Source organism: Anomaloglossus baeobatrachus, chromosome 4, assembly GCF_048569485.1.
Source record: "Anomaloglossus baeobatrachus isolate aAnoBae1 chromosome 4, aAnoBae1.hap1, whole genome shotgun sequence".
NCBI classification, from domain to species: domain Eukaryota; kingdom Metazoa; phylum Chordata; class Amphibia; order Anura; family Aromobatidae; genus Anomaloglossus; species Anomaloglossus baeobatrachus.
This window is the reverse complement of record NC_134356.1, coordinates 621,736,083-621,748,356: the sequence shown is the minus strand read 5'-3', so window position 1 is coordinate 621,748,356 and position 12,274 is coordinate 621,736,083. Positions and strand designations below refer to the sequence as shown.

The 12,274-nt window shown below is 44.8% G+C and overlaps 1 protein-coding gene across 1 annotated transcript in view; it reads left to right on the top strand.

Moving 5' to 3' along the window:
- The first annotated feature begins 252 nt into the window (after positions 1 to 252).
- Positions 253 to 12,274, top strand: part of LOC142301923 (uncharacterized) — a 33,345-nt gene continuing 21,323 nt past the window's right edge. The window contains exons 1-3 of the mRNA XM_075342968.1: positions 253 to 428; positions 7,041 to 7,181; positions 7,327 to 7,451. Of these exons, the coding sequence (XP_075199083.1) occupies positions 269 to 428; positions 7,041 to 7,181; positions 7,327 to 7,451 (426 nt within the window). The 5' untranslated portion in view covers positions 253 to 268. The remainder of the gene's footprint in view (positions 429 to 7,040; positions 7,182 to 7,326; positions 7,452 to 12,274) is intronic.

Below are 12,274 nucleotides of genomic sequence, written 5' to 3'. Positions count from 1 at the left end.
CAAGAAGCAAAAAATCTGCCCAGGTATGTAAACTTTTGAGCACAACTGTATAAACCCTGTATATATGCCGTCATCTGTATAAATAGAGGCCTTGAGAACATACTGTGTGTTTGTGTTATGGACCTGCATACACAGGATTCATACATACTGTACAGCACTGCAGAATAGAAGAGAACCTCAGGCCAGCAATTCTAAAATCATTGCCTACTAACATTATATATTTTTATTTTTGTCTTTTTCTGACCAAGGAGAATCTAAACACATCGCAATGGAGAACAATTACTCTTTTCCATATCTACTTTCCGTGAAACCAATTACATATCCGACGCCTCCATACATGAGTATTCGGAGGGAAGAGATTGAAATGTTCCGGCTACCTGTGATGCAGCGCAAATTGATGGATATGATAAAAAAATTTGATCCAAATGGTAAGAAATAATATGATAATGGGGACACTAAGGGGGAAGGGTCTAAAAGGGGTTGTCTCATGTGGTTTAATGGATAAAATTACACAGTGCTTGTTAAAAAAAAAACAACCTTGCAATATATACAGTATATAATATAAGATCCAGCATAGACGTCAGAACTTTAGGGTGCTGTTTAAATTCTTCAGGCTTATTTCAATTCTTAAAACACAGAGGTCCAAACGACTCAGGTATCAAAGGTAAATGCAGGAAACAAAACGCAGATGGGACTATGCGTTTCGGCGGTGTTGTCTGCCTTCCTCACGGTCCAAAACCAGGAGATATAGATATATATATATATATCTTCCCTCTCTTCTAAAAAATGAAGGAATTTTTAATTCTGTAGTTTATTGCTTGTTGCCTAGGTTATCGACCATCTCAGCAGTCTTACAGAGGTGGCCAGTTGCCTAGGCAAGGAGCGCATACTTGGGAATTCTTTGCTTTAGAACTTGCAAGTGCTGCTTGAAAGCTAGCCGGATCACTCAGTGTTTCAGAGTTCCTTCATTATTCCGATGCTGCAGAGGATGCTTACAGTATGTTGGCAGCATTGGAGAGCGCATAGTGCAGACCACCGGAACGTCCTTGCCATTGGTCCGAATTGACAATCTTCAGGAATGCACCATCCCGGACCCCAACAAGCATGAAGCCAAGAGGCAAAAGAGTAGTGTGTTCCTGATGACTGAAGATGATAAAACCCTTTTAAAAGGACTTGCCCATCTCCAAACCTTACCTACCCAATCCCCACTGGTCTCTACTCAAAGGTCTTATCTGAACACGTTGGAAATGTCCCAAAATGCTTGCTCAGTCACTTACTGCCTGAGGAGGGTCCCAATGGGGCCAGTGACTTGGTTGATCGGGCATGTTCTGCCAGTTCTGGAGTGTCATGCTGAGGTCAAGAAGAAGAGACCAGCGGGGACCGGGTAGGCGCATGGAGATAAAAGGATCAGTGATTAAAATGTGCATACCTTGAGACATCCTAAATTCGGAAAGTTAAATCTATGCTTCCTGTAGGTATACTTAGATTTTTTCTACAACTTTCACCATTGTTTGACTTTAGATATACTATATCTGCTTGAAATATGCTGTCCTTGCCCTCTGCAGGTTATGTAAAGGGCTATTCACATCTCTAAGATCCTATACAAATATGTAGTAAGTGTAATAAAAATTTTAGGAAATACCTTCAATTAGAAATGTAGTATAGTTCTCCTGATTAGCTATGTTGCTTACCTCGTGTGCAGGGCAGTAGAGCTTAGGGATCCATGACATTAGCAACTAACTGTCACTATATGAGTGGCTGTAACCATGGATGCCCTGCACATGAGGTAAAAGATCTAGCTAATCAGGAGAACTATACTACATTTTTAATTGGAGGAATTTGTTATTATTACTATTACAATGATTACATATTGCAATAGAATCATGGGGACGGGAATACCCAATTAACCACTTATTGTGCTACTTTTGAGAAGTAGGTGGAGAGGTGACTTTTGCATACCACAATATTGCCACTAATCACTTGATCGTCTCACTGGCTTTAGTAAAGCTATGCTCATATATCACAGCATTGCATATCCAACTTTGGCTGGGCGAGGACACACATTACAGTAATGTTGTATGTTGATAAAAATGTGCTGTGTGTCAGCTATACTACGTACCCTATATATTACTGGTACTTCTCTGCACTCCATTCCTTATCTGCCTCATGTATGACATTCTAGTGTTACATCATGAGTTAGAGCCTGTGTGCTCCGAACGTGTACACCGTGCCTACTACATGTTTTTTTTCAATTTACCCAACAAATGTGATGTTTTAATCTAAATCCTGGATTTCTACTATCGAGGGTACTGGAGTTTTTCCCTTTTTCTCTTGTGAACCTAGACAACGGAGCAGGCAGGGATAAGGGAGATAATATTGAAGGAACAGACTGCTTTAATAGGAATCTATGGAGGACATTAGGAATATTAAGAGATGAAGGACATTTCAATCTAAAAGCCATTGGATTGACTACTTCCAGAATCTCAAATGGACCAATAAATTTAGGACCCATCTTCACTGATGGTACCTTAAGTTTAACATTTTTAGATGATAAACAAACCTTATCGCCTGCTTTAAAGACCTGAACCTTCGAACGTTTTCTATCGGCCTTCGGTTTTTGGTGATTCTGAAGGCCCCGTCACACTAAGCAACATCGCTAGCAACATCGCTGCTAACGAACAACTTTTGTGACGTTGCTAGCGATGTTGCTGTGTGTGACATCCAGCAACAACCCGGCCCCTGCTGTGAGGTCGTTGGTTGTTGCTGAATGTCATGGGCCATTTTTTAGTTGTTGCTGTCCCGCTGTGAAGCACAGATCGCTGTGTGTGACAGCGAGACAGCAACAACTAAATGTGCAGGCAGCAGGAGCCGGCTTCTGCGGAGGCTGGTATCCACAGTAAACATCGGGTAACCAAGAAGCCCTGTCCTTGGTTACCCGATATTTACCTTCGATACCAGCCTCCGCTGCTGTCAGTGCCGGCTCCTGCTCTGTGCACATGTAGCTAGCTGCAGGACACATCGGGTTAATTAACCCGATGTGTGCTGTAGCTAGGAGAGCAGGGAGCCAGCGCTAAGCAGTGTGCGCTGCTCCCTGCTCTGTGCACATTTAGCTGCAGTACACATCGGGTAATTAACCCGATGTGTGCTGTAGCTAGGAGAGCAAGGAGCCAGCGCTCAGTGTGTGCTGCTCCCTGCTCTCTGCACGTGTAGCTCCGTGCGGTGGTAACCAAGGTAAATATCGGGTTGGTTACCGATATTTACCTTAGTTACCAAGCGCAGCATCTTCCACGCAGCGCTGGGGGCTGGTCACTGGTTGCTGGTGAGCTCACCAGCAACCTCCTAGCAACTTACCAGCGATCCCTATCGTTGTTGGGATCGCTGGTAAGTTGCTTAGTGTGACGGTACCTTGAGTGGCCTCAAGGTTCTTTTGAACCTCCCGCAAGATATTCCCGAATTTCTGTATGGTGATCTCAACCCAAGGACTCTCAGAACTTATCCTAGAGAATTCACCAAAATGGGGATGAAAAGGTGAGGTTCCAGTGGACTGATTGACCCGAGTGTTAAAGGCGAACTCAGCCAGAGTTAGGAATGAGGACTAGTCCTCCTGCTGAGCCATGATGAAAGCTGACATACCCCGGGGCTGTGGGGACTCGGTCCCGGGCCTGGAATCAAAGGGACATGGCACAGGTACTGGCTGATACCACAATGCCCTGAGGGAGAATAGAGGATGAAGGTTCTGGAGGAGACCACATGATAATGTATCTCCCTTCACATTATTGGACCCCGACCTGAATGTCATAGAGAAATTGAATCTAGATAAAAATAACAACCATCTGGTTCTGTTTAGCTGAATCAATATAAGCTAAGTTCTTATGGTAAGCAACCACAGTGAGTTGATGAACCTCTTCCTCCAAAAAATGTCTCCATTCCTCAAAGACTAATTTAACCATAAGTAACTCTCGATTCCCCATGTGTCTCAGCAGCTAAAAATATTTTCAAGAAAAATGCACAAAGCTGCAAATTGGTTGGAGTCTTGGAAGCCTGAGATAAAACGAACACTACCCTGTCCTCTGAAGCATCTACCTCCACAATGAAAGGTTCTTGAAGATTAGATTTGAGTAGAACAGGAGAAGACAATAAACACTCTTTCAATTTTTTTAAAAGCCCTAATAGCATCTCGTGACAAAATACTGCGATCTGCCCCCTTATATCTAAGGTCAGTAAGAGGTTTAGCAATCTGTGGAAAAAACCCTAATGAATTGTCTATAATAGTTGGTGAATCCTAGAAAACATTGCAATGCTTTGAGGTCACTAGGTTGAATCCAATCTATTATGGCGTGCACATTCCCAGGATCCATCCTACTCCCATCAGCCGATAAAATGAACCCCAGCAATGTAATTTCCTTAACAGAAATAGTAGATTTCTCGAATTAGGAAACCAAGAATTCTTTCTCAGCCTTTGTGATACCACACAAGCATGTTCCTGGTAAGAATTCAAGTCATCTTTATTTTTTTACCAAGAAAAATCCAGTGGCTACAATGGAGGATGATGGATTTGGATTCTGGTCTTAGTGGTGGAAGAATCTGCTGTTACCCTCTGCCATAGTTGCTGTCGTGGCTGCAGTCTTGCTGCTGACTGCAACAATCTGTTTTTGTTTTTCCCCCTGCCTTTCTTCCTTTGCTGGTGTGTTTCAGTGCAGCGGTGAGGCTAGCGTCCCTCACCTGCCCACTCCTTAGCCAGGGACTATTGTAGGGTCTTCTCAGGACTTCAGGTTCCAGTTCGGTGACAGGTAAGGAACCTGTATAGGGACTGGCTAAGAGTGCAGGGTACAGTGGCAGGTAAGTGGAGGAGGTGCCAACTTCCCTTCACTAGTGCTAGGGCCCACCATTGTAAAAGTGTTCCCGATGTATCCCTTTTGTTTTGGTGGTGTTCTACCTTTTAAAGTTGTGTGTTTGGCCTCACACCAGACTCTCCCCTAGTCCATGCGTGACACTTTTATTGGACTGCTGGGGAAAGAGATCTTTAACAGTCCCATGAAAGTGAAGGGAGCTGTGATTAGGTCCAGTATGTGTACCACCACTTTATTTATACAATAATACTCTGTGAGGATCTCAGTGGTCATACCTCTAGGACAGGGGTCCACACCTTTCTGACCTTGAGATCCACATTCAGCTCAGACAGAAGGTCATGAGCCACATTTAGCTCTGAGAGAGTGATGCAAGCCATATCCAACTCCCATCCCCCTAATAGTAATGGCACTCAGAGCCCCCATTACTGGTATAGTGACAACCAAAGCTTTTCTACATAAATCACACAGAGGCAGCATACCAAGATCCAGGGGTTCCTGCCTTTCCCCATTTAGATCTGCTCTTGTACTTGGCGCTAGTATACCAGGATTCAGGGGTTCCTGCCTTACCCCATTTAGATCTGCACTTATATGTGAGGCTACTCACAAAAGTTGTGATGCCCTGGGCAATCCAGGGGTCACAGGTCACAACACCACCACACCCTACACCCCAGTTAGGAACATCAAGGCTACCAAAATCCTTGTTGCCTTCCTCCAGGGGCTGATGTTCACACCAGGGGGTGGGCCAGGCGGTTGGCTCCGCCCACCGAGGAGTACACAGCCCTGGAGGCGGGAAGAACCAGGCAGATCAGAGATAGGGTTTGGACAAGAAGGAGTAAACATGGAGAGTTGAAGAACAGTTAAGTCAGGGAAGTGAAAGTAGAAGGAAGTAAAGTGGTGGTGGAGCAAAGTAGAGGAGCTGAGAGGAGAAGCTGAAGTAAAAGTGCAAGAAACAGTAGTAAAGCCTGAAGTGAGTCCGTGGCTGTGTGTCCGGACAGTGACAGCAAGGTCAGCAGACGGCGGTGACAGTCTGGAGCGGGACTGCTCGGAGGTTGCTGGAAGGACCGCGGACGGGTAGTGACCCGGCGGTCCGGAGCAGTATACGAAGAACAGTCAGCACCAGGGCAGGGGCCTCTCGGACCCCGGCAAGGCTAGGAGTCGCCGTAAATTTGCCGAATCCGTCAGTGAAGGGGACGTCTGTCTCCAAACAACCAAGTCTCGGTTGAAGGCAACAGTCCAACCATTGAGGAGAGACACCGCCACCGCCAGAGCACCAGTTTCTCAGGGCCAGCGCCTGCGGGCAAAGTAGGGCTCCTCCGGCCCATATCCAAGCCGGGGAGAGGGTTACCGGTGGGAACCCATCGCAAAGATTGTCAACTTAGGTGCAGGACAGAGGGATCGTCACCGTCACCTACTGGGAAAAGCAAGTGCAGCCGTCCGTGGGAACCGTCTTTCCAGCCGTGTGTTTTACCGAGAACTGTGTCATCGTCTCAGGCTGAGTGAGTACCACAGTGCCGCAAGGCACAGCGCTGCCCCCGCGTCCCTGCGCCCACCAAGCCCTGCATCACCCACCTCATCACTGGGCCCCGGGATCACCAACCCCTACCCACGGAGGGGCAACACAACAACTGGCTGCTCCATACCATCCTTCCCGGGATCCCCATACAGAGCAGCGGTGGTGTCAACAAATCACCACAACCGTGGGTGGCGTCACGGACAATAAACAATCCCCACACCCAAAAACCCCCTTTCACTCACGGGCGAGGAGTGCCGCTCGAGTCCCCGGCATCCGGCCCATCGCTCGAGCCACCGAGCAGCGGCAGCAGCAGGCCGCAGTGCCAGCCGGACCCGAGCAGCAGTGGGAGAGCGCGGCGTCCCCTCCTCCGCCCGCGACAAAGTCACCATCTGGACACCTGCTTCTCATAGCAGTTTGCTATCTCTGGTGCTTATGCACCAAGCTGGAAGACAGCCACAAGCCACACATTATGGGCCCGCAAGCCACAGTTTGGGGACCCATACTCTAGGGTAAGGCTTTTACTTCTATCTATAAAGGGATGATGGTACAATATTTTGATGTTTGGATTCTCGTGACATGGCCATAGGGCAATTGCGCCTTTAGGCTCTTGTAATAAACCTTTGGTTCCATATGGAGAATTTGCTGTGAAGTAATGACAACTGTGTGGTTATTTTCAGATATCTCTTACATCGATGATAATTTGAGAATTACTATGCAAAAGACGGACATCACCTCCATTCGAGATCAATTAAGTAAATACTTTGTCATAAGAGGTGGCGCTGTGTGGGCAATGTCGCTGCAAGGCGCCAACGAACAAGGTACATATTTCTTAAATATTTCCATATATCAAAATCATCCGCACTCCTGTACGGTAATATCACATAACTGAACATCCGTGCATGGTAATATATTGTGATTACTATATTCACACTTTTCATTGTGCAACCTTTTCTATGTCCATAGCAAAATTCAAGGTTAACATATACATCAGAGCTAACAAAACCAGGCCCCCCATTACGCTACAAGTCCAAAACCAGGACCTGTACCTCTCCTATCAACCCAACGCAGACAGACTGCTGAAAGTATTGGTGAGTTTTTTTTGTTATTTCCTCCTTTTCTGTTCTTTTTGCGCTGCACCATGGGATAACAAGTCTGTAGTCTTCAGTTGCGATTCATTTTTGCATATGTGCCTTTTTTTCTAGGGTTTTCGGTGTTTTTAGCTGATTTTTTTTTAAAATTTACAGCTTTCTAGAATTCTATTTTGTGTTTGCATTTTTAATGCAATATGTGGCGCAACGTGACAATGATGGATGGAACAATACATGATGACCCAGATGTGCTAGATTGGATTCAAGTCTGGTGAACAGGCAGACCAGTCCATAACATCAATGCCTTCATCATGCAGGAACTGTTGACAAACTTGAGCCACATGAGGCCTTGCATTGTCATGCATCGGAAGGAATCCAGGGCCAACCGCACCTGCATATGGTCTCACAATGCGTATAAGGATCTCATCCTGGTAGCTAATAACAGTCAAGGTATCTCTGGCTAGCACATGGAAGGCTGTGCGGCCCTCCAAAGAAATGCCTCCCACACATTACTGACTCTCACTGCCAAACCAGTCATTCTGGAAGACGTTGCAGGCAGCAGAACGTTCTCCATGGCTTCACATGTGCTCAGTGTGAACCTGCTCTCATCCGTGAAGAGCACAGGGCACCAGTGTCGAATCTGCGAATATTGGTGTTCTCTGACAAATTCCAATCGCCCTGCACGGTGTTGTGCTGCAAGCACAACTCCAATTTGTGTACGTCAGGCCCTCATGCCACCCTCATTGAGTCTGTTTCTGACAGTTTGAGCAGACACATGGATATTAGTTCCTCCTTGCAAAAAAGGAAGAAGTAGCGATCCTGCTGCTGGGTTGTTGTCCTCCTACGGCCCCCTTTATGACTCCTGGTGTACTGGCCTGTCTCCTGGTAGCGCCACCATCCTCTGGACACTACGCTGACAGACACAGCTAACCTTCTTGCCACGCTAACCTTCTTGCCACAGTTTGCATTGATGTGCCATCCTGGATGAGCTGCACTACCTAAGTAACCTATGTGGGTTGTAGACACCGCGTCATGCTACCTATAAGGGTGAGAGCACTGACAAAATGCAAAAGTGACCAAAACAACAGTCAAAAAGGATGAGAACAGAGGAATGGTCTGTGATCACCAACTGTAGAACCACACCTTTATAGGGGGTGTCTTGCTAATTGCTAATTACCGATCATTTCTTCCTGTTGTCTGTTCCATTTGCACAATTGGACAGGTTGATTTCACAGAAGTGTGATTGACTTGGAGTTACATTGTGTTTTTTAAGTATTCCCTTTCTATTTTTGAGCAGTGTAGTAAAAAAATTAATGCATGAAAAATAATAAAAAAGACTTATTAAAAATGTTTAAAACATAAAACAATTATTAATCAAATAAAAAATATAAATAATAAAAACCTGATTTATGCAATAAGTACACATGGTAAGTTATCACACATCAGTTGTGTTTGGTGGGTGACCCGTTATACTTTACCTCTTTAGCATGTACTCTTTTACATCTACTTTTAGGGAATTACTATTTTATGGCATTTGAATCCTTATAACCAACCTTGTGTTCTTAGTTTTCAATGACTAGTTTAGCACTTTGTATTCTTGACACATTATGTATTTCTTTGTATTTAATATGTGGTTTCAACGATTTATTCCTATCATGGGTGTTTCTCTGTTGGCACACCAACCGTTCAGTTGTGTCGATTGTGTTGGATGACAGAGAATGAAATAAGTATTGATAACTTCACCAATTTTCTAAGTAAATATACATCTGAAGGTGCTATTAACATGAATTTATCACCAGATGTCGATAACAACCCATCCAATCCACGCCGACAAAAAAAAAAAATCAAACCATAGATGTCCATAAATTTAATGATCTGTAGTAATGCCTACTGACATTTTTTGAATACTTCGTCCAAAAGTCTTTGTTCATGATGACAGCTTCAAGTCGCCTCCTGCATGGAGAAACTATAGTGGCATGCTTTGCTTTGCTCAGGTGTGATTTTGGCCCATTCTTCTACAGAAACACTTTTGCAAATCCTGAAGGTTCTGTGGCTCCTTCTATGAACCCTGAGCTTTAGTTCCTGGCATACATTTTCTATTGAATTTAGGTCAGTTGTTTGTCTCGGTAATTCTAGCAGCTTTATTTTTTGTCTCTGAAACCAATTGAGAGTTTTCTTGGCTGTGTGTTTGGGATCATTGGCTTGCTGAAATGTCCACCCTCATTTCATCTTGATCATCCTGGTAGATGGCAGCAGATATTTATCAAGAATGTCTCGGTAATCCTTCCTCCAATTATATGAAGTTTGCCAGTGCCATATGCTGTAAAATAGCCCCACACCATGATGTTCACACCTCCAAACTTCACTGTTAGTATGGTGTTTTGCCTTTTAGTCTCCAAACATGGTGTGTATTTATGGCATCCAAAGAGTACAATTTTGGTCTCATCTGACCAGACTATATTCTCCCAGTATTTCACAGGCTTGTCTGAATATTGTTGAGCAAACCTGAAACATGCTTCAACATGCTTTTTATTCAGCAATGGAGTCTTGTGTGGTGAGCGCACATACAGGCCATGGAGCGGGAGTGCATTACTTATTGTACCTGCTGATTCCAGGTTTTTGTGTTGTTCTCCACAGGTAGTCCTTGACTCTTGGACAACTCTTCTGATAATTTTTTTCCCACCTCTATCTGAAATCTTGTGGGGAGCACCTGATCGTGACCATTTTATGGTGGAATTATGCTCTTTCCACTTCCGTATTATGGCCTCAACAGTGCCCACTGGAACCTTAAGTAGTTTAGAAATTTTTCTGTAACCAATGCCATCAGTATGTTTTGCAACAATAAGCTTGTGAAGGTCTTGAGAGAGCTCACTGCTGTAAGGGGTGGACGGACCCCTTACAAGGAGGCGCAGTTTTTCCCCCCTGAAGATACCCCCGCTGGGGTAGACAAAGCCGTTAATATTAATGTTTATGTTTTAATGTATTTCTACTGTATAGATGGGTTTCCCCTAGTGGCCGGGTGGGACGGCTGTCCCCATAGAAACAGTGCAGGAGAAAGGAGGAGCCGGCAGCAGAAGGGGGAGGGAGAGAAAGTGTTGTAGAGAAAAAGTTTTGAGTTTGAGGCAGTCGATTCCGGGACGGGGGAGAAGGAGCAACGGGGGCAGAGTGTGGGAGCCATGTTGACAGCTAGCGAAGGAAAGGGAAAGAGAAAGTGTCCTCGATGGTGAAACAGAGTTGTGCGGGTCAAGTCTGCGGTAGCCGGAGTGGGAGCCCAGGTGAAGTAGAGTAGCCGGGCACATCCCCCCTGAGAGGAGACGACAAGAAGAGTTTTCCCCAACAGAAGTTGTGAATCGACGCTATCAGATTGTTGCCTCTGTTGTGAAGATACGTGCAATAAACATGCCTTTTGATTCAACTGATCTCCGTCTGCAAAGTCTTCCTACGTCTGACAGCGTTCTCTCTACCACCACACTCTGCCCCACCAAGCAATCCCCTGTCCCAATAGTGACGGCGGGGCCGGGGGTTAGCCTGGCATACCAAGGGTCCACGACTACACTCCCTGAGGCACCCCCGGCACCCCGTTACACTGCTATTACACATCATGAGATGTTTCTTGTGTAACACCTTAGTAATGAGACATCTTTTTATAGGCCATCAGTTGAACTAGCTAATATAATTTTTCAGTAAGTGGCAGGATTGCTTTCTAATTACTGATAGATTTCAACTGGTGTCATGACTTTCCATGACTTTTTGCACCTCTCTTTATTCATGTATTGAAAACTTTTTTGCTGTATCATTTCTTATTATTACACATAACTTAATTTATGGACATCTAAGGTTTGATCTCTGTGCCCGTGTGGATTGGATGGGTTGTTACCGCTATCTGGTGAGCAATTCATTTCAATAGCACCTTTACAAATATATTTACTTAGAAAATTAGTTGTGTGGTACTCCCCCCCTCTGTATGTGGGCATTTTAATTCATATTTAATAAAAGTTAAATTTTCTTAACTTTTGCAAATATCTTGGTCCTGCATGTACTATATTTTAGTTTAGTTTAGTTTTTTTTTAAAATGTTTAATAAAAACAAAACAATGAGCGTATACCATTTATTAATCTTGGCATTCAAAGATGTGATCAATTAATAGAAAACTTTTTGAAGCAGGAAAGAGAGTAGGACGGGACTCTGGATGGGATTAGTTTTGCTTTTCCCTGTAGACGTCTGACATTTTTCTTCAGTTATCATACAGATAGGGACTCTAGATTGTGAGCCCCAATGGGGACAGTGTTTCCATTTTATGTAAAGCGCTGTGGAATTAACAGCGCTTAGGCTATGTGCACACGGTGCGTTTTTCGCGGCGTTTTTGCGCGTTTTTCGGGTGCGTTTTTGGCCTCAAAACTGCATGACTTTGCTTCCCCAGCAAAGTCTATGAGTTTTCATTTTTGCTGTCCCCACACAGCGTTTTTTTTTCAGCTGCGTTTTTGTGGTGACCACAAAAACGCAGCATGTCAATTATTCCCGCGTTTTTCACTGCGCTTTTCATCCATTGAGTTCAATGGGATGTTGAAAGACGCAATGAGAAACGCAAATAGCTGCGTTTTGGTGCGTTTCTAAGACCAAAAACGCAGCTATAAGCGCAGGAGGTGGGTAGTAAAGTGACGTGTACAGGAAGAGGATTCCTTCTGTCAGTATAGACAGAAGCATGAATCCTCCCGGTACCGTCACCGCCGCGTCCACCTCCCGTCCTGTGCATGTATGCTGCCGTGCGGCGCCATGTACAGGCGGGAGGTGGAAGCGGCTGCGAAAACAAAAGTTAACAGTAG